This window comes from Erithacus rubecula (assembly GCF_903797595.1).
Source record: "Erithacus rubecula genome assembly, chromosome: 28".
In the NCBI taxonomy this organism is placed as follows: Eukaryota; Metazoa; Chordata; class Aves; order Passeriformes; family Muscicapidae; genus Erithacus; species Erithacus rubecula.
Window position 1 is genome coordinate 1,499,933 of NC_136680.1, and position 21,769 is coordinate 1,521,701.

Genomic DNA, 21,769 nt, shown 5'->3' on the forward strand with positions numbered 1-21,769 from the left:
TGGGGATTTTGCTTCTTTGCTTTCACTCTGTTTCTGAATTTAAAAAAAAAATAATTCTTGCTTTGGCATCGCCCATCAGAAATCTCAGTGGGTCAGAGAGGTTAGAAATTGAATTAATGTCATAAATAGCCAATTTTTCTCATTTTTAGACATCAGAGATAGAAAATTTACCTTATCTTTTAATAATACTTGAAGCATAAGAAGAAAAACAATTTTATAACAATTTTCAGCATCCTGAAATTGTTTTAAACAGTTAAAATATCAAAAATTGGTTGTGGGGCCCACAGGCTTCAGCCAAGTCTGTGTTGGGTAAGACAGGAGGTGATTCTTATTCTATTATTAGAATTTCCTATTAGTAGTATATCCTATTATTATTATCTCCTCTTATCCTATTATTTTATTCATTGTGGCTGCAAATTTATTTCAAATCCTGCACCTAAATTCCTCTCACAGGTTCTTGCACCTCAAATTCCTCTCACAGATTCTGTCACCAAAGGCTGCTGCTCTTCTCCATTTTTTTCTGAGAACACCTTGTGATGTTCACAAAGGGAAAAACCAAAATCTGTCTTCTCAGAGTGTAATTTTTATGATTTTAATTCAATTAACAAACATTGGATGTTGTTCTCTTTCCCATTTGTGCTGGTATTTGGTACAGGACACCTATGGGTGCCACACTGATCTTTAGAAATAATTTTTTTGCTTTTTCCTCCTTTTCAGGATGCAGAGTGCTCTGAAAACATTTGCAGTGGATGAGACCTCAGTGTCTGGGTACATTTACCACAAACTTTTGGGGCATGAGGTGGAAGATGTCATCATCAAATGCCAGCTGCCAAAACGTTTCACAGCCCAGGGTCTCCCTGACCTCAACCACTCTCAGGTAACCTCAACTCCCACTGGCAGCAGGGCAGGAAGAGGTTAAATAACTGAGATCCTGGGCTTGCAGGGGTGGATTGCAAAGTGCTGAAAAAGATGGAATTTGGGGCTGAAAATGGGATGGGTTTGAGGAGTGAAAATGTTTGGGGTGAATTAGGCTGAAAATAATTGGGGTGAAATTGAGGAGTGAAAATGTTTGGGGTGAATTTGAGGAGTGAAAATGTTTGGGGTGAATTTGAGGCTGAAAATAATTGGGAAGGATTTTAGGAGTGAAAATGTTTGGGGTGAATTAGGCTGAAAATGTTTGGGGTGAATTTGAGGCTGAAAATAATTGGGAAGGATTTTAGGAGTGAAAATGTTTGGGGTGAATTAGGCTGAAAATGTTTGGGGTGAATTTGAGGAGTGAAAATGTTGGGTGAATTTGAGGAGTGAAAATGCTTGGGATGGATTAGAGAAGTGAAAATGCTTGGGATGAATTTGAGGCTTAAAATGGTTGGGGGTAAATTTGAGGAGTGAAAATCTTTGGGATGAAGTTGAGGCTAAAAATATTTGGGGTGAAGTTGAGGCTGAAAATATTTGGAATGGAATTGAGGAGTGAAAATATTTGGAATGGAAGTTGAGGCTGAAAATACTTGGGGTAAATTTAACGCTCAAAATGAATTTAAGGACTGAGAATATTTGGGGATGAAATATTAATTTACAATAAAAATGACCATTTTTTTTTTTTAGGTTTATGCTGTCAAGACTGTCCTGCAACGTCCTCTGAGCCTTATCCAGGGTCCCCCTGGCACTGGGAAAACAGTGACATCAGCCACCATTGTGTATCACCTGGCCAGGCAGGGCAATGGGTGAGAGACAGAGACACAACTGCTGAGCCTCAGCCTGGGGCTGCTTATTGCACAGTCTGGAAAAGCAAAAATCATTTGTGTCATTCAGCTGTGCCATTTTCTGGGGGCACAAAATATTCCCAGCATATTTCAGGGGATGTGTTATTACTTGTGTTTTATTGCAAGTCGAGTGGGGGAAAAAATGCAGTTTATTGAGAGTGTTGGCTGGTTTTCTGCCTGATTTTCTGCCTGATTTCTACCTGATTTTCTGCCTGATTTCTACCTGATTTTCTGCCTGATTTCTACCTGATTTTCTGCCTGATTTTCTTGGCTGGTGTCTTGGCTGATTTCTTTGCTGATTCTGGCTGATGTTTGGCTGATTTCTGGGCTGGTTTCTGGCTGAATTTTGGCTGATTTTTGGTTGATGTCTGGCTGATTGTTTGGTTGATTTTTGGGTGGTTTTTGGCTGATTTTTTGGTTGGTTTTTGGCTGATTTTCTGCCTGATTTTTTGCCTGATGTCTGGCTGATTCTGGCTGATTTCTTGGCTGATTTCTGGCCTGATTTCTTGGCCTATTTTTGGGTGTTTCTGGCTGATTTTTGGCTGATTCTCTGGCTGATTTTCTCTCTGATTTTTGGTGGTTTTTGCCTGATTTTCTGCCTGATTTTTGCCTGATTTTATGCCTGATTTTTGCCTGATTTTATGCCTGATGTCTGGCTGATTCCTAGCTGATTCTAGCTGACGTTTGGCTGATGTTTGGCTGATTTTCTGGCTGATTTTTGGTGGTTTCTGCTTGATTTTTGCCTGATTTTATGCCTGATGTTTACCTGATGTCTGGCTGACTCCTGGCTGATTTTAGCTGACATTTGGCTGATTATTGTCTGATTTTTTTGCTGATTTTTCTCTCTGATTTTTGCCGATTCTTGCCTGATTTTCTGCCTGATTTTGACCTGATTTTCTACCCGCCCTTTTCCTGCTGCCTGGCTGACTCCTGGCTGATTTTAGCTGACATTTGTCTGATTTTTTGGCTGATTTTTGGTTGATTTTCTCTCTGATTTTTGCCGGTTTCTGCCTGATTTTTGCCTGATTTTTGTCTGATTTTCTCTCTGATTTTTGCCGGTTTCTGCCTGATTTTTGCCAGTTTTTGCCTGATTTTTGCCGATTTTTGCCTGATTTTCTGCCTGATTTTGACCTGATTTTCTCCCTGCCCTTTTCCTGCTGTCTGGCTGATTTTAGCTGACATTTGGCTGATTTTTGGTTGATTTTCTCTCTGATTTTTGCCGGTTTTTGCCTGATTTTTGCCGATTCTTGCCTGATTTTCTGCCAGTTTTTGCCTGATTTTCTCCCTGATTTTGACCTGATTTTCTCCCTGCCCTTTTCCTGCTGCCTGGCTGACTCCTGGCTGATTTTAGCTGCCCTTTTGCTGTTTCTCCAGGCCTGTGCTGGTGTGTGCTCCCAGCAACATCGCCGTGGATCAGCTGACAGAGAAGATCCACCAGACTGGCCTCAAGGTGGTTCGTCTGTGTGCCAAGAGCCGTGAGGCCATCGACTCCCCCGTGTCCTTCCTGGCCCTGCACAACCAGATCAGGAACATGGACAGGTCAGCAGGGAGGGAACCCCTGAAATTTGCAGTTTGTGGTGGGCACAGCTGGGGGGTGTTGTCACTGCAGCAGTGTTGTTTGCTTGGTGGGGTTGTTTTGTTGAGTTCAAAAATAATTTTGGCTGCAGTCCTACAGAGTTGGTTGGGTTGTAAAGTGGAAATTTTTGGTGGGTTTTTTTTTTGTTGTTTTCAGCATGCCAGAGCTTCAGAAGCTGCAGCAGCTCAAGGATGAGACTGGAGAACTTTCCTCTGCTGATGAGAAGAGATACAGGGCACTGAAACGCACAGCAGAGAGGGAGCTGCTGATGGTGAGACCCCAAATCCCAGTGCTGCACCCCCAAATCCCAGTGCTGCACCCCCAAATCCCTGCTGGCACCCCCAAATCCCTGCTGGCACCCCCAAATCCCAGTGCTGGCACCCCCAAATCCCAGTGCTGCACCCCCAAATCCCAGTGCTGCACCCCCAAATCCCTGCTGGCACCCCCAAATCCCAGTGCTGCACCCCCAAATCCCAGTGCTGCACCCCCAAATCCCTGCTGGCACCCCCAAATCCCAGTGCTGCACCCCCAAATCCCAGTGCTGCACCCCCAAATCCCTGCTGGCACCCCCAAATCCCAGTGCTGCACCCCCAAATCCCAGTGCTGCACCCCCACATCCCCCTGCTGGCACCCCAAATCCCAGTGCTGCACCCCCAAATCCCAGTGCTGCACCCCCAAATCCCAGTGCTGCCATGGCCTCTATCAGTGTCACCCCTGCTGTCCCCCAGAATGCAGATGTGATCTGCTGCACCCCATATAACCCCTGCTGCACCCCATATAACCCCTGCTGTCCCCCAGAATGCAGATGTGATCTGCTGCACCCCATATAACCCCTGCTGTCCCCCAGAATGCAGATGTGATCTGCTGCACCCCATATAACCCCTGCTGTCCCCCAGAATGCAGATGTGATCTGCTGCACCCCATATAACCCCTGCTGTCCCCCAGAATGCAGATGTGATCTGCTGCACCCCATATAACCCCTGCTGTCCCCCAGAATGCAGATGTGATCTGCTGCACCTGCGTGGGCGCGGGCGATCCCCGCCTGGCCAAGATGCAGTTCCGCTCCATCCTCATCGACGAGAGCACGCAGGCCACCGAGCCCGAGTGCATGGTGCCCGTGGTGCTGGGGGCCAAGCAGGTACATGGGCCTGGGCTGCTGCAGGGGGGGCTGGGGGCACGGCAGGGGGGGCACTGAGCTGCCCCCTGCCTGCTCTGGGCTCACAGAGTTGTTCCTTTTTCATAAGGTGAACCTAACTGACTTCATTTGGGGTTAGTTTTGCTCATTTGGGTCAGCCCTGTTCACTTGGGGTCAGCCCTGTTCACCTGGGGTCATCCCTGTTCACCTGGGGTCATCCCTGTTCATTTGGGTCAGCCCTGTTCACCTGGGGTCATCCCTGTTCATTTGGGTCATCCCTGTTCACCTGGGGTCATCCCTGTTCACCTGGGGTCATCCCTGTTCACCTGGGGTCAGCCCTGTTCACCTGGGGTCATCCCTGTTCACTTGGGGTCATCCCTGTTCATTTGGGGTCATCCCTGTTCACTTGGGGTCATCCCTGTTCACCTGGGGTCATCCCTGTTCATCTGGGGTCAACCCTGTTCACTTGGGGTCATCCCTGTTCACCTGGGGTCAGCCCTGTTTGTTTTGGATTAATCCTGTTCATTTGGGGCTGTTCCTGTTCATCTGGGGCTGTTCCTGTTCATTTGGGGCTGTTCCTGTTCATCTGGGGCTGTTCCTGTTCATTTGGGGTTAGTCCTGTTCATCTGGGGCTGTTCCTGTTCATCTGGGGCTGTTCCTGTTCATTTGGGGTTAATCCTGTTGGTTTTTGGTTAATCCTGCTGGTTTCTGTCTCCATGGCCTGGAAGGTGTTGGTGCTGTTGGAACAATCTGGAGAGTGAATAGGATTTTATATTAAAATGATTCTCTGAAAAGAGAGTGACACTAAAGGTTCCTGAGCCTCTGGGGAGAGCTGGATCTTATCACAATTTAGGATGATTAATTCCTCATGTGTCAAGGAATGGATTAAAGTGACAGAGAGTGGGTTTGGGTTTTATATTTAGGGGAAATCATTACCTGTGAGGGAGGGGAGGGGCTGGGATGGAATTCCCAGAGAAGCTGGGGCTGGAAAGAGAAACTCCAGGGAAACCTTGGAGCCACTTCCAGAGCCTGAAGGGGCTCCAGGAGAGCTGGAGAGGATTTGGGACAGGCACTGGGAAAGGGGAGATTACATAGGATTAAAGATCCTCCCAACCCATATTGCACTCCTGCACTTTCCATTTTTTTCCCAATAATTTCCATCACTCTAAACACTCCATCAGCCCATCTGAGCTGTCACAGGGTGACAGGATGGTGTTAGCCAGGATTGCAGGGGCTCCAGGAGAGAAATTTGGGATGAGGGATGGAGGGACAGGACACAGGGAATGGCTCCAAACTGGGAAAGGGGAATCTGGGTGGATTATTGGGAATTGTTCCCTGGGAGGATTCAAAGCCAGAGTAGAAAGAGAAAGTCTAGGGAGAGCTCAGAGCCTGGAAGATGCTCCAGGAGAGCTGGAGAGGGATTTGGGATGAGGGATGGAGGGACAGGACACAGGGGACAGCTCCAAACTGGGAAGGCGAATCCTGATGCAATTTTAAATCCAACCCATATCGCACTCCTCATTTTCCACGGGGATATTTCCATCACTCCAAACCCTCCATCAGCCCATCTGAGGTGTCCCCCTGTTCCCACAGCTGATCCTGGTGGGTGACCACTGCCAGCTGGGGCCCGTGGTGATGTGCAAGAAGGCGGCCAAGGCGGGGCTGTCGCAGTCGCTGTTTGAGCGGCTGGTGGTGCTGGGCATCCGGCCCATCCGGCTGCAGGTGCAGTACCGCATGCACCCCGCCCTCAGCGCCTTCCCCTCCAACATCTTCTACGAGGGCTCGCTGCAGAACGGCGTCACGGCAGGTGAGGGGCTGGGCAGCAGCCAGGGCAGGGCACTAAACGGTGCCTTTCTGTAATGGGAACCTGAGTGGCTTTGGTTGGGGGGAGCCCTGTTCACTTAGGATGAGCCCTGCTCGTTTGGGGAGAGCCCCGCTCATTTGGGGTGAGCCCCGCTCGTTTGGGGTGAGCCCCGCTCGTTTGGGGTGAGCCCTGTTCATTTAGGATGAGCCCCGCTCGTTTGGGATGAGCTTCACTCGTTTGGGGGGAGCCCTGTTCATTTAGGATGAGCCCCGCTCGTTTGGGGAGAGCCTCACTCGTTTGGGGTGAGCCTCACTCGTTTGGGGTGAGCCCTGCTCGTTTGGGGTGAGCCTCACTCGTTTGGGGAGAGCCCTGTTCATTTGGGGTGAGCCCTGTTCATTTGGGGTGAGCCCTGTTCATTTGGGGTGAGCTCTGTTCATTTAGGATTAGCCCTGCTCATTTGGGGTGAGTCCTGTCCATTTGGGGTGAGCCCCGCTCGTTTGGGGTGAGCCTCACTCGTTTGGGGTGAGCCTCACTCGTTTGGGGTGAGCCTCACTCGTTTGGGGTGAGCCTCACTCGTTTGGGGTGAGCCCCGCTCGTTTGGGGAGAGCCCTGCTCATTTGGGGAGAGCCCTGTTCATTTGGGGTTAGCCCTACTCATTTGGGGTGAGCCTTGTTCATTTAGGATTAGTCCCGCTCGTTTGGGGTGAGCCCTGTTCATTTGGGGTGAGCCCTGTTCATTTGGGGTGAGCTCTGTTCATTTAGGATTAGCCATGTTCATTTGGGGTGAGCCCTGCTCATTTAGGGTTAGCCCTGCTTATTTGGGGTGAGTCCTGTTCATTTGGGGTGAGCTCTGTTCATTTAGGATTAGCCCTGCTTATTTGGGGTGAGTCCTGTCCATTTGGGGTGAGCCATGTTCATTTGGGGTGAGCCCTGCTCATTTAGGATTAGCCCTGCTTATTTGGGGTGAGCCCTGTTCATTTGGGGTGAGCTCTGTTCATTTAGGATTAGCCATGTTCATTTGGGGTGAGCCATGTTCATTTGGGGTGAGCCCTGCTCATTTAGGATTAGCCCTGCTCATTTGAGGTGAGCCCTGCTCATTTGGGGTGAGCCCTGTCCATTTGGGGTGAGCTATGTTCATTTGGGGTCAGCCTTGTTCACTTTGGGTTAGTCCTGTTCAATTCAGACTATTTGTGTTCATTTGGGGCTGTTTCTGTCCATTTTGGGTTAATTCTTCTGGTTTCTGTCTCCATGGCCTGGAAGGTATTGATGCTGTTGGAACAATCTGGAGAGTGAATAGGATTTTATATTAAAATTATCATCTGAAAAGAGAGTGACACTAAAGGTTCCTGGGAACTGAAGAGAGCAAATCTTCAGCAGGGATCAAAGCAGGAGTTCTCTCATCTGGATTCAGTGTTTTAATAAAAAATTAAAATTTCCATCAGGCTTCACTTTGAGGTGCTTTGATATGGAAATTGCAGAGTGCTGTTGCTGATTTGTTCTGCTCCTTTCAGCTGACAGGGTGAAGAAAGGTTTTGATTTCCAGTGGCCCCAGCCTGACAAACCCATGTTCTTCTACGTGACCCAGGGCCAGGAGGAGATTGCCAGCTCAGGCACCTCCTACCTCAACAGGTGAGCCAGGCTCTGCCAGCTAAGCCTGGCCTAAGTGTGCCAGGGCTGGGGAATAAAGTGAATAATCCCTCAGTAACAAATGCTTCCCTCAGGGGGGCACAGCCTGATTGGTTTTCCCTGGGCTCCTTTTACAGCAAACCAGGAGCAAAAGGCTCAGAGCTGAGCTGGGCTTGGTGTGAAGAGTTTTTTCCCCACTGGGAGTAGAGCAGGGGATGATAAAATGCCTGATGTGGATAAATTTGGGCCAGCAGGAAATGCTGATCAAGTCACATTTTGAATTCCAGTAACTCCTCAAGCAGAATCTTGAATCTCATTTAGTCCAAAAGAGATGAAAATTAATTTCTCCCCCTTTTTCCTGCACATACCACCTTTTTCTTTTAAACAAATAAACTTAAAATTTGCTCCTCTTGGGTCATGATTGTTCCTGGCAGGGAAAACCAACCCAACTTGTAAAAAAAATACCAGCTGAGATTAAAAATATCTCAATCTGTTTCCTGAGCAGCATGTGCAAGACTGGATACAGTGAAACAGATTGAGCACAAACAAACTGCACAATGCTGGGCTGATAGGGAGCATGACATTCAAAACATTCTATATTTAAAACTTTAGGATAAAGCAACCAGAGGGATCTGGGGGATGTTTAGAATGATGCTGATTGTAAAAACTCAATGTGTACATAAAAATCCAGCAAGGAACTGTTGTAGAGGTGAAATTTGAGTCCTCCTGAAACCTTTAAGATGTTGGTTTTAACCCAAACCCCTCTTGAACAACCAGAATTGATCTTTACCCTGACATGGGAACCACTTCAATCCCATTAACTTAAAAAAACCCCATCCCTGCTGCCCTTGGCTGACCCAATGTGCCCCATTTGTGCAGGACTGAAGCTGCCAACGTGGAGAAAATCACCACCAAGCTGCTCAAGGCTGGGGCCAAGCCTGACCAGATTGGAATCATCACCCCCTACGAGGGCCAGCGCTCCTACCTGGTGCAGTACATGCAGTTCAGTGGCTCCCTGCACACCAAACTCTACCAGGTACTGACCAAAAACAGGCACAGACTGGGAAATTCTCTGCCATTTCTGTTTGTTCCATCCTCAGGCTTTGGTGTTTTGTTGAATTTGGAGTTGATATTGGTTAATATCGATTATTTTTGAATTTTTGAGTTGATTTTGGTTAATATCGATGGATTTTTTTGAGTTGATTTTGGTTAATATCAGTCAGTGTATTTTTAATTTTTAAGTTGGTTCTAGTTAATACCAATCAATATTTTTTTAATTTTTGAATTGGTTCTGGTTAATACCAATCAATATTTTTTGAATTTTTGAGTTGATTTTGGTTAATATCGATTATTTTTGAATTTTTGAGATGATTTTGGTTAATATCGATGGATTTTTTTTTAGTTGATTCTGGTTAATACCAATCAATATTTTTTGAATTTTTGAGTTGGTTTTGATTAATATCAATCAATATTTTTTTGAATTTTTCACTTGATTTTGGTGACAATCAAAGGGAAGAATTAGGAACAGAGAAAAGAAAAATCCCTGCTAAAATCTGTGAGTAAAGAACAAAAAAAAAAGGCACAGACTGGGAAATTCTCTGCCATTTCTGTTTGTTCCATCCTCAGGCTTTGGGGTTTTTTTGAATTTGGAGTTAATATTGGTTAATATTGATTATTTTTGAATTTTTGAGTTGATTTTGGTTAATATCGATTGATTTTTTTTGAGTTGGTTTTGGTTAATACCAATCAATATTTTTTAAAAATTTTGAATTGGTTCTGGTTAACATCAATCAATATTTTTTTGGATTTTTCACTTGGTTAATATTGATTTTTTTTTTCTTTTTTTTGGAATTTTTGAGTTGGTTTTGGTTAACATCAATCAATATTTTTTTGGATTTTTCACTTGGTTAATATTGATTTTTTTTTTTTTTTTTTTTTTTTTTGAGTTGGTTTTGCTTAACATCAATCAATATTTTTTTGGATTTTTCACTTGGTTAATATTGATTTTTTTTTTTTTTTTTTTAATTTTTGAGTTGGTTTTGCTTAACATCAATCAATATTTTTTTTTTTGATTTTTCACTTGATTTTGATGACAATCCAAGGGAAGAATTAGGAACAGAGAAAAGAAAAATCCCTGCTAAAATCTGTGAATAAAGAAACTCCAACAAATCCTCTGAGGCACAGAAGCCCCTCCATGCCAGGAAACTAAACAAATAAACAAAATAAAATAATAAACAAATAAAATAAATAAACCCACAGGATTGATTATCCTGGGAACACCAGTGCAACTCCTCCACCAAACACAAAAATGAGCTGCTACAAACAGGATCATTCAATATTTCAATATCTTCTTTTGCACTCTTGAGAGTTTTTTTTTTTTCACTGCAAGGAAATTTTTGGAAATCTCTTTTTTTTTTTTTTTCCCTGTGCCAGCAATGATTTCTCCCTCTCACTGAGATTTCTCACAGCTCATTTGAAACTCTCATCCTACAAAATTTTGGAACAGTCAGAACTTTTATTTTTTATTTTTTTGGCAATACCTCTGTGCAAAGAGCTGCTTTTGGAGAAAACAGGAGAACCATAAAACTCTGAACATGAAAATTTCTCCTGAGCTGAGATTTTCTGTTCCCCTCTGGGGAAGCTGCTCATGCAGATGATTTATTGTTTAATTTTTAGCTTTAATTGCACATTTTAAGGCTGCTGTTTACATCATTTTGCATTTTTTTGATTGGTGTTTTTATCTTGTTTATGTGCCTTCCACCAGCCCCTCAGGTACAATGATTGGTGGATTTTCAAAATAATATTTTGAGTTTTTTAATTTTGATATTTTGTTTTTTAGCTTTTTTCCCCTTGATTTTAGCACAGTTCATATTTCAGTGGCTTTGAAGGTTTTTAACAAGAAAAACACTTAAAAATTCCTTATTTTGTGTATTTGTTACAAACATTGGTTTAAACTAAGAAATACACAGAAAAAACAGCAAAGGGTGTGAATGAACAGCAAAATATGGAGAAAAACAATTAGCAAAATATGGAGAAAAATACCATAGATATTGATATAAATATATATACAAATACAGATATAGATACAAATACAGATATATATATATACATATAGATATAGATACAAATACAGATATAGATAGAAATACAGATATATATATATACATATAGATATAGATACAGATATAGATAAAAATATAGATATAGGTACAAGTACAGATATAGATATAGATACAAATACAGATATATATATATACATATAGATATAGATACAGATACAGATAAAAATATAGATATAGGTACAAATACAGATATAGATAGAAATACAGATATATATATATGTATATAGATATAGATACAGATATAGATAAAAATACAGATATAGATAAAAATACAGATATAGATAAAAATACAGATATAGATACAAATACAGATATAGATAGAAATACAGATATATATATATATAGATATAGATACAGATATAGATGTATATACAGATATATATACATATAGATATACAAATATAGATATAGAAACAGATATAGATAAAGATACAAATATAGATATATATACAAATATAGATATATATACAAATATAGATACATATACAAATATAGATATAGATACCAATATAGATATAGAAACAGATATAGATAAAGATACACATATAGATACAAATATAGATATAGATACAGATATAGAAACAGATATAGATAAAGATACAAATATAGATACAAATATAGATACAGATACAGATATAGATACAAATATAGATACAGATATAGCTATAGATGTATATACAGATATAGATATAAATATAAATATGGTCTGGCTGGTGCATATGCTGCAGCCTGCATTTGCTCAGACATGCACTGTCATAAAGCTGCTGAGTTTTGCTCCAGCTGAGGTGTTTTGCTGTGCTGCAGGAGGTGGAAATTGCCAGTGTGGATGCCTTCCAGGGCAGGGAGAAGGATTTCATCATCCTGTCCTGTGTCAGGGCCAACGAGCACCAGGGCATTGGCTTCCTCAACGACCCCAGGAGGCTGAACGTGGCCCTGACCAGAGCCAGGTGAGGGCACAGGGACAGCACAGGGCACTGGCTGCCCAGGGCATGGGATGGGATTCCCAGAGCCCCTCCATCCAAAGATGGAGGAGAGAAGCTCCAGAGAAACTTTGGAGCTGTTTCTTAAATGGAAAGAGCTCCAGGGATGAGGGATGGAGGGACAGGACACAGGGAATGGCTGCCCAGAGGGCATTTTGGGAGGCAGTTCCTCCCTGGGAGGTGGGGAGGGGATGGGATGGGATGGAATTCCCAGAGCAGCTCCATCCAAAGATGGAGGAGAGAAGCTCCAGAGAAACTTTGGAGCTGTTTCTTAAATGGAAAGAGCTCCAGGGGTGAGGGATGGAGGGACAGGACGCAGGGAATGGCTGCCCAGAGGGCATTTTGGGAGGCAATTCCTCCCTGGGAGGTGGGGAGGGGATGGGATGGGATGGAATTCCCAGAGCAGCTCCATCCAAAGATGGAGGAGAGAAGCTCCAGAGAAACTTTGGAGCTGTTTCCAGGCTCCAGGAGAGCTGGAGAAGATTTGGGATGAGGGATGGAGGGACAGGACACAGGGAATGGCTCCCCAGAGGGTATTTGGGAAGGAATTCCTCCCTGGGAGGTGGGGAGGTGATGGGATGGAATTCCCAGAGCAGCTTCATCCCTGGAAGTGTCCAAGGCTGGAGAAGAGAAGCTCCAGAGAAACCTTGGAGCTGTTCCAGAGCCTCAAAGGGCTCCAGGAGAGCTGGGGAAGATTTGGGTAAGGACTGGGATTCCAGTACACAGGGAATGGATTTAAACTGGAAAAGGGGAGTCTGGAGGGGATTTTAGGAAGGAATTCTTGTCTAGGATGGAATTGCCAGAGCAGCTGTGGCTGCCCCTGGACCCTGGCAATGTCCCTGCCCATGCAGGTGGCACTGGGTCAGTTCCAGGCTCTCTCCACCCCAAATCCTTCTGTACCACTGCTCACTCAGCCCCTGTCACCTTTTGGCCTCAGGAATTTCAGAAGTCACCACATCCTTCCCATTCCCAGCACAGATCCCTTCACTTTTTGTCCATTTTCCATTTTTTTAAATGGATTTAATCCCAGAAAGCTGAGATGGGATCCAGCACAATGCTGCTTGACTTCCCTGCTGTTCCCAAACTTCCAAACCAGCTCAGGGGGGTTTGGTTGAACACAGAGCAAACCTGGAGGAGAAAATTTGGACAAACTGGCTGCAGCAATCTCCTTCCAGGTGTTGAACCACATCTGGAATGATTGCTGCAAACAATTCAGCTCTCAGAGAGAAGAACCAGGGGCTGTCCTGACATCAGCACGGTTTTAATGTCACTGTTGTGGTTAAATTAATTGAATTAATTGTGGTTTCTCTGTGGTCTGACAGGTATGGGGTGATCATTGTGGGGAACCCCAAAGCCCTGTCCAAGCAGCCCCTCTGGAATCACCTCCTGAATTACTACAAGGAGCAGAAGGTGCTGGTGGAGGGACCCCTGAACAACCTGAGGGAGAGCCTGATGCAGTTCAGCAAACCCCGCAAGCTGGTGAACACCATCAACCCTGTGAGTGCCTGCCCTGGCACCCCAAACCCTGGCACCCCAAACCCTGACACCCCAAACTCTGGGCACCCCAAACTCTGGGCACCCCAAACTCTGGGCACCCCAAACCCTGGGCACCCCAAACCCTGACACCCCAAACCCTGGGCACCCCAAACCCTGGGCACCCCAAACTCTGGGCACCCCAAACTCTGGGCACCCCAAACCTTGGGCACCCCAAACCTTGGGCACCCCAAACCCTGGGCACCCCAAAACCTGACACCTCAAACCCTGGGCACCCCAAACCCTGGGCACCCCAAACCCTGGGCACCCCAAACTCTGGGCACCCCAAACCCTGACACCCCAAACCCTGGGCACCCCAAACCTTGGGCACCCCAAACCCTGGGCACCCCAAACTCTGGGCACCCCAAACCTTGGGCACCCCAAACCCTGAGGGTCCTGAATCCTGGATATCCAAACCCTGTGGATCCCAAATCTTGGGGGTCCCAAACTGTGGGGATCCCCAAACTGTGGGGGTCCCAAATCCTGGGGGTCCCAAACCCTGGGGATCCCCAAACTGTGGGGGTCCCAAATCCTGGGGGTCCCAAACCCTGGGGATCCCCAAACTGTGGGGGTCCCAAATCCTGGGGGTCCCAAACCCTGGGGATCTCCAAACCCTGGGGGTCCCAAACCCTGGCACCCCAAAACCTGGGAATCCCAAACCCTGGGGGTCCTGAATCCTGGGGATCCCCAAACCCTGGGGGTCCCAAAACCTGGTGGTCCCTGGTTTGTGTAGGAATGTTAAATTCACTTTTGACCCTCAGAAATAAAAGGTAGAAATTGTAAATTCAATTTTAACCCTCAAGCTGCAAGTTTTATATTTGATTTTTAACATAAATTGTTATTGGAGGAGCTTCCAGCCACCACAGGGCAGTGAATAGAGCAAGGGAATTATCAGAATAGACTTTATCAAATATATAGAATAGAAATGAAATAAGAATAGAGTAGAATAGGAATGGAATGGACTAGAAATTAGAATAGAATAGAAATAGGAATAGAATAGAATAGAAATTGAATGGAATAAGAATAGAATAGAATAAGAATTAGAATAGAATTAGAATAAGAATAGAATTAGAATAAGAATAAAGTAGAATAGAAATGGAATAGGAACAGAATAGAATGGAATTAGAACAGAATCAAATAGGTTAGAATAGAATTAGAATAGAATAGAATTCATCAAATATTTGGACAAACTGCTGGAAAATCTTATTTTTGGTGACCAAGATACGGCTGAAATAATAATTAATTTTTTTTTCGCTGCGCTAGAATTTATCCATTCCCTCAACATCTCTGTGACCTGTGGATTTTTCTGGATTTTTCCCCAAAACACCTCCCTCTGAGGTAGCAGTGAGAGGTGTTTTGGGGGCTAATGACTGAGGGTGGGTGTTTAATGAGGGATATTCTGCAGGGAGCCAGGTTCATGACCACGGCCATGTACGACGCGCGCGAGGCCATCATCCCCGGCTCCGTCTACGACCGCAGCAGCCAAGGTGAGGAAACACCCCAAATTCCCCTCCAGGGGGGCTTCAACCCCTGAGGGGTCACATCTGACACACCTCAAACTTGGGGAGTTCTTCAAAGCTTTTCAAGCTGTGAGAATTTTGAGTTTGGTAAAGGGTTAGAGTTGGAAGCGCTGGAAAAATGCGGAATTCGAGGGGTGGAAATGTTTGGGATTTAAGGAGTGAAAAATGTTTGGGATTTAAGGAGTGAAAAATGTTTGGGATGGATTTGAAGAAGTGAAAATGTTTGGGATGGATTTAAGGAGTGAAAATGTTTGGGATGGATTTAAGGAGTGAAAATGTTTAGGATGGATTTGAAGAAGTGAAAATGTTTGGGATGAATTTGAGGAGTAAAAAATGTTTGGTGTGGATTTAAGGAGTGAAAATGTTTGGGATTTAAGGAGTGAAAATGTTTGGGATGGATTGATCCTGGAATCCCCAAAATTGATCCTAGAATCCCAGAATTGGTGCTGGAATCCCCAGAATTGATCCTGGAATCCCCAGAACTGCTGCAGGGCTGGAAATTGATCCTGGAATCCCAGAATTGATCCTAAAATCCCCAGAACTGCTGTGGGGCTGGAAATTGATCCTGGAATCCCAGAATTGATCCTAAAATCCCCAGAACTGCTGCAGGGCTGGGAATTGGTGCTGGAATCCCAGGAGTGACCCTGCAGTGCCCAGGAGTGATTCTGCAGCCCCCTGAACTGCCCCTCCAGTGCCCAGGAGTGACCCTGCAGCCCCCGGACCTGCAGTGCACAGGAGTGACCCTGCAGCCCCCTGCCCCTGCAGCCCCCTGACCCTGCAGTGCCCAGAAGTGACTCTGTTCTCTCCCCTGCCCTGCCCCTGCAGCCCCCTGACCCTGCAGTGCCCAGGAGTGACCCTGCAGCCCCCTGCCCTGCCCCTGCAGCCCCCTGACCCTCTCCCCCTGCTCTCCCCCCCAGGTCGCCCATCCAACATGTACTTCCAGACCCACGACCAGATTGGGATGATCAGCGCCGGCCCCAGCCACGTCACAGCCATGAACATCCCCATCCCCTTCAACCTGGTCATGCCCCCCATGCCCCCCCCGGGCTACTTTGGCCAGGCCAATGGCCCTGCTGCAGGTAAGGGCACAGAATTGTCCCAAATTCAGGTGTGTGGGTGGCTGCCCAGCTGCTCAGTGCTGCCTTTGCTCCCCTCCAGGCCGTGGGGCTCCCAAGGGCAAAGCCGGGCGCGGAGGGCGGCAGAAAAACCGATTTGGGATTCCTGGCAGCAGCCAGTCCAACCTGCCCAACAGCCAGGCCAGCCAGGATGTGGTGTCCCAACCCTTCTCCCAGGGCCCCCTGACTCAGGGCTACATCTCCATGAGCCAGCCCTCCCAGATGAGCCAGCCTGGGCTCTCCCAGCCAGAATTATCCCAGGTGAGCGCGGGGTTTTTGGGGAAAAAAAACAACCAAACTGTTTTTGTGGGGGTTGTGATCTCTGCCTGCAGCTCCTCCTTGCTGAGGGAAGTGAAACTGAAACTGCTCTCAGTGACTCAGCTGCAGCGTTTGCACCCTGCACTGCTGGGGGTCAAAGTGTTGCTTCAGTTTGAGCAGCTCAAAAAATCCCTTATTTGGGGAAATTCTGCACCAAGAAAAGCAGATTTCCAGAAACCAAACACTCTGATTAACCTGGTTGTGGGCACTGGTTTTGAGGCTTCCCTGCCCTTTCCCTTGCAGGACAGTTACCTTGGTGATGAGTTTAAATCCCAGATTGACGTGGCACTGTCACAGGACTCAACTTACCAGGGGGAACGAGCTTATCAACATGGTGGAGTGACGGGGCTGTCACAGTATTAGAGTGTGAGCCACCCCTGTCCCCTCCCCCTGATTTAAACTGTCCCCTCCCCCTGATTTAACTTGTCCCCTCCCCCTCATTTAACCTGTCCCCTCCCCCTGATTTAAACTGTCCCCTCCTCAGTGTCCCCTCCCCTTGCTTTAAACTGTCCCCTGCCTAATTTAAGATGTCCTCCCAAGATTTAAACTGTCCCTCCTCCTAATTTAAAATGTCCCTTCCCTCTGATTTAAAGTGTCCCCCACCTGATTTAAACTGTCCCCTCCTCATTGTCCCCTTTGGATTTAAACTGCCCTCTCTGATTTAAACTGTCCCCTCTTCACTGTCCTCTTCCTGATTTAAATTGACCTCTCCTTTCTGTCCCCTCCTTGCTTTAAACTGTCCCTTCCCTGTGATTTAAGCTGTCCCTCCCTGATTTAAGCTGTCCCTCCCTGATTTAAGCTGTCCCTCCCTGATTTAAGCTGTCCCCTCTGATTTAAGCTGTCCCTCCCTGATTTAAGCTGTCCCTCCCTGATTTAAGCTGTCCCTCCCTGATTTAAGCTGTCCCCTTTTCAGTGTCCCCTCTCTGATTTAAATTGTCCCCTCCCCTGCTTTAAACTGTCCTCCCCCTCAGATTTTAAGTGTCACCTCCTCCTAATTTGAACTGTCCACCCCCTGATTTAAACTGCCCCCTCTCTAATTAAACCCTAATTAGTTTAAAGCCTAACTAAGCTCTCCTTGTGCCCCCCAGGTTGAGGAAGAAGAGCTAAGCTTGCGTGGAGCTTAGTTCATCAGCATTTTATTCTGGGTAATAAAAAAAATAAAATAAAATGGATACCTGTTTTCCACTGCTAAAACTGAAGCACCACTGTGTGAGAGCAACAGGAGAAAGAGAAACCAACCAAGGAGAGAGGAGAGAGAGAGAGAAAAGAGAGAGAGGAGAGAGAGGAGCACGCGAGAGCCACTGCTGGAGCTGAGGAGACACGGAGACTGCGCCAGGAGCCGAGCCCTGGGCTGGAGCTCAGCCAGCAGCTCAGCTGAGCCCTGCTCCCACCCCAGCTCTGCAGGGGCCTCACCAAGCAGGTTTCACTTCATTCCACACTTCTCTAGGGCGAGCAGGGCCTGGGAAATGCTGCAGAGCAGATGGGGAGAGGAAAACCCTCATCTCAGAGTTGGGCTCCTGTCGTGAGGGGGACTATAAAAAAAAATATCTATTTTAGCGGGAGCTGTTTGTATTTTAGAACAGAGTATCTGAGAGAGAAAGGGGAAAAAAATAAGAAAAAGAGAAAATCCTTGCCTGGGTGACAGCCAGCCAAGCAGAAATCCAGCTGCTGCTCAACTCTGAGGTGCAGGTTTTGTTGTCCAACACTGGCTCTGAAATTTGGTGTCATCGTGTCGCCCACATTGTGAACGAGGTGGTTTTAAAAGAGATTCTTTCAAAAAGAGCACTGAATTTTTTTAAAGAAGTTTTGTCTCTGAATTCTTAGTGGTGGACCTGGGAGATTTAGATCCTTGTTCTGAGAAGCTTATATTACAAAAAAAAAAAAATTTAAAAAAAACCAAAAAAAAAAATGTTTCAAACAAAAAATTAGAGCACCATCCTTGAGAACTTTCAGTGTGATTTCAAGTTGCAGCAATCAGCCTCTTCTTCCTACATGGGATAGCAGTGAGTGAGAGGAGCCTGCGTGCTCCAGCAGGAGGGTTTCAAAGTGTTTTCTGTCTGCTTTAATTGGCAACTGTCTGGACTCTACTCTGTGAAAAACAGCCTTTCTGTAAAAGATGAACTTTCTGCTTGACAGGGGACGGGTTCCTGTGCCCTTCGGCCCTGGAGGGAAGGTGCAGCCAGGCCTGCTTTGCTCCCCACAGCTTTTTGGGGAGGGGTAGTGGAAATTGGGGATTATTTTGGTCAGGAAGTAAAGACTCCAATGTAGGATGGACAAAGCAGGCAGGTGGTGGAAGGTGGTGGCCTCAGAGAGACAGAGCTGGGTTTAATTTGGGATAAGGGGTCAGGCTTTGGGTGATGGAGGCAGGAGAGGGACAGAGTGAGGTGTTGGAGCAAAGTTTGCAAGAGGTAGAAAAAATAATTTTTGGCAAAACTTTGTGCAATGTGGAGTTTTGAGCCCAGCTGGGATCAGGGCTGAGCAGAGCCCACGAGGAGGAGCCAGGCTCTGAGCTGGAGCTGTGTCTGGAACACTCACAGGGGAACACTTGGGAGCTTTTGATTTCTGTCAGAACCTCTTCAGGAGCAGCACAGAGAGAGAATTGATTCCTCCAGCCCTGTTTTTAGCAGATCCCTGAATTGGAATAACCTCTACCTCCCCCTTGGCAGCAGCAGCAGAGATTGAGCAGAGCCTGGCTCAGCTCAGGCTGGAGTTTAGCTTTACACTCAAAGGGCTCCAAGTGTTTCTAGTCCTTATTTTTGGGGGGGAAAAAACTCAAAATACCTCTCATCTGAATGTACTTCAAACAGCTCAAAGCCCTTTTTTGTACCTGGGGAGGGAGGAAACCTTTTCATTCCTGTCCCTCCTGGACATCCCTGCCCTGGTGTGGAGCCACCCCCAGCCCGGGAGGGACAAACTCCCCCAACCCCAGGGGGGGAGAAACTGCAGAAAAAAAAACCACAAAAAAACTGCAAAAAACACAAAAAAAAAACTCACTAAACCCATTCTTTTCTCATCCAAAGCCTCCAGAGTTTAGACTTCTAAAACCAGTGTGAGAATGGAGACACAGGCCACCTTCCTTCCCCGTGAGATGGACTTGTTTTATTTATTAACATTGCCGAAGGGCTTTTTTAATTTTTTTTCCTTGGTAGGCTGTGTAGTGCTGTAGATTTTTGGGTAGGTTTAAGCTGAACCCCTCTGTGCAAAGCTATCCATGAGTAATGTAGCCCCCTCCTCTCCCCTCACCCTTTATTTCACTGCTGGGAATGCTTGCCTCTGCTTCGTGCTGGTTTTTTTTCCTTTGTAGCAGTTCAAACTCTTTTTGAGTTTTATAAATCCAGACATCAGTGCTAGCACGGTATTAAAACTCTTTTTGTTTTCCTTTTTTTTTTTTTTTTAATGAATTGATTTTTTTTTTGTCTCAGTTCTGTTTTAAAACCTGTTTGTCATCAATAAAAAAAAAAAAAAAAAAAGAATAAACAGCTCTTGCATTCAAGGTGGCCCCTAAGTTTCAATGAGGAAACCATGCAACATTCATTAAAGCTTTAGTCTGATTGTATAAACTTCAAGTTTATTACTTTTTTTAAACACAAGACTAGTACAAAAGTGGGGGTGTGCATAGCAGAGGGGGTGAGCAACTCAACTGGGAGAACTGGGATAACTGGGAAGTGCCCCCCCCTCCCCCCTTCCAGCCCCAGGATTTGGGAAAAGCACAAAAATGGCTTTGCCCTGCCAGGCTCAGGGCTCAAAGCTGGGTCTAGGGGGGGTTAGGCCTGGCCTTGGCACAAGCTGAGGCCAAGGTGAGCCCAGAACACTGCAAGCTTTTCTTCCTCTGCCCCTCTAAAATCAGAATTCCCTGGTTCCTGCAGAGTTCAGCCCTTCAGACACTGAAATGGGTGGGAAATGCTGGATTTGGGAAATGTGAGTTCAGCTAAAGCTGCTCCAGCCTCGGTCTTCAGCTCCACATTTTGGGTGTTAAAACAAAAAAAAAGAAACATCACCAAAAAAGGGACCCCCAGTGGTTAAACCCTCAGTGCTTCCCCCGGGGGAGGGGGTGAGAAAACTTCATCAGACCTGAGAGACACAACATGGATACAAAACAGCAAAACAAAATAAAAACCAAAGCTGCACTACGCGTTCACAGTTCAAAAATAAAGAGAAAAAATTCAAGTTTAGCTCGGATTCCTTTTCAGTTCCCCCCAAAATCCCAGGAGTGGCAGGGGAGCCTCACTCTGGGAACAGCTCAGGAGCTGGGCTGGGAAAAAACCTCGGGAAAAGAGCCAAGGATGGGAAATGGCCCGAATTGGGGTCCCTGCTGCCCCAAATAGGGGTCCCTGCTGCCCCAAATAGGGGTCCCTGCTGCCCCAAATTGGGGTCCCTGCTGCCCCTCCCTGCCCCAAATTGGGATCCCTGCTGCCCCAAATTGGGGTCCCTGCTGCCCCTCCCTGCCCCAAATTTGGGATCCCTGCTGCCCCTCCCTGCCCCAAATTTGGGATCCCTGCTGCCCCTCCCTGCCCCAAATTGGGGTCCCTGCTGCCCCAAATTGGGGTCCCTGCTGCCCCTCCCTGCCCCAAATTGGGGTCCCTGCTGCCCCTCCCTGCCCCAAATTGGGATCCCTGCTGCCCCTCCGTGCCCCAAATTTGGGATCCCTGCTGCCCCTCCGTGCCCCAAATTTGGGATCCCTGCTGCCCCTCCCTGCCCCAAATTTGGGATCCCTGCTGCCCCTCCCTGCCCCAAATTGGGGTCCCTGCTGCCCCTCCGTGCCCCAAATTGGGGTCCCTGCTGCCCCTCCCTGCCCCGAGCTCAGCGACACCCCGGGGCTGGAGCTGCCGGCCAGCACAAAAACAACAAATCACCAAAAATAACCCCAAAATAAACCCCAAAAAGCAAAATGTGCAGAGCTCTGTGCTCTGCCCCTGCCCGAGGCTCGGCTGCCACGCTCAGGGGACACCCTGGGCTCATCGATCTGCTAATGAGGTAAATTAATTAATACTGAGTGACCCCTGCATTCCCTGCCCTTGGCACGCGGCTCCCAGGGGATTTTTTAGGTTAAAATCTCCATTCTTTAGGCAAAAATCTTTTTTTTTAGGCAAAACCTCCCGTACATTTGGCCACCCAACACCAACCCTGTCCCCAAACCACCCCCTGACCCTAAAATCAGCACAGGAGCAGCTCCTGCCTGGCTCTGCCCCTCTTGGGAAGGGATTTGGTCACCCCATCCCAGTCCCTGCAGCTGGATCAGCCCCCAGGAAAACCCCGGCCCCGTTTCACCCAGAAAAAAAAT

At 46.6% G+C, this 21,769-nt stretch overlaps 1 protein-coding gene across 2 annotated transcripts in view; it reads left to right on the forward strand.

Moving 5' to 3' along the window:
* Positions 1-18,284, forward strand: part of UPF1 (UPF1 RNA helicase and ATPase) — a 32,098-nt gene extending 13,814 nt beyond the window's left edge. For both annotated transcript variants that reach the window (XM_079328122.1, XM_079328123.1), the window contains exons 10-24: positions 718-877; positions 1,603-1,721; positions 3,135-3,299; positions 3,493-3,607; positions 4,331-4,474; positions 6,065-6,278; positions 7,786-7,903; positions 8,780-8,936; positions 11,827-11,969; positions 13,325-13,499; positions 14,941-15,022; positions 15,973-16,134; positions 16,214-16,431; positions 16,732-16,854; positions 17,577-18,284. In XM_079328122.1, coding sequence (XP_079184248.1) covers positions 718-877; positions 1,603-1,721; positions 3,135-3,299; positions 3,493-3,607; positions 4,331-4,474; positions 6,065-6,278; positions 7,786-7,903; positions 8,780-8,936; positions 11,827-11,969; positions 13,325-13,499; positions 14,941-15,022; positions 15,973-16,134; positions 16,214-16,431; positions 16,732-16,851 — 2,092 coding nt within the window. In that variant the 3' untranslated portion in view covers positions 16,852-16,854; positions 17,577-18,284. The remainder of the gene's footprint in view (positions 1-717; positions 878-1,602; positions 1,722-3,134; positions 3,300-3,492; positions 3,608-4,330; positions 4,475-6,064; positions 6,279-7,785; positions 7,904-8,779; positions 8,937-11,826; positions 11,970-13,324; positions 13,500-14,940; positions 15,023-15,972; positions 16,135-16,213; positions 16,432-16,731; positions 16,855-17,576) is intronic.
* The last annotated feature ends 3,485 nt before the right edge of the window (positions 18,285-21,769 follow it).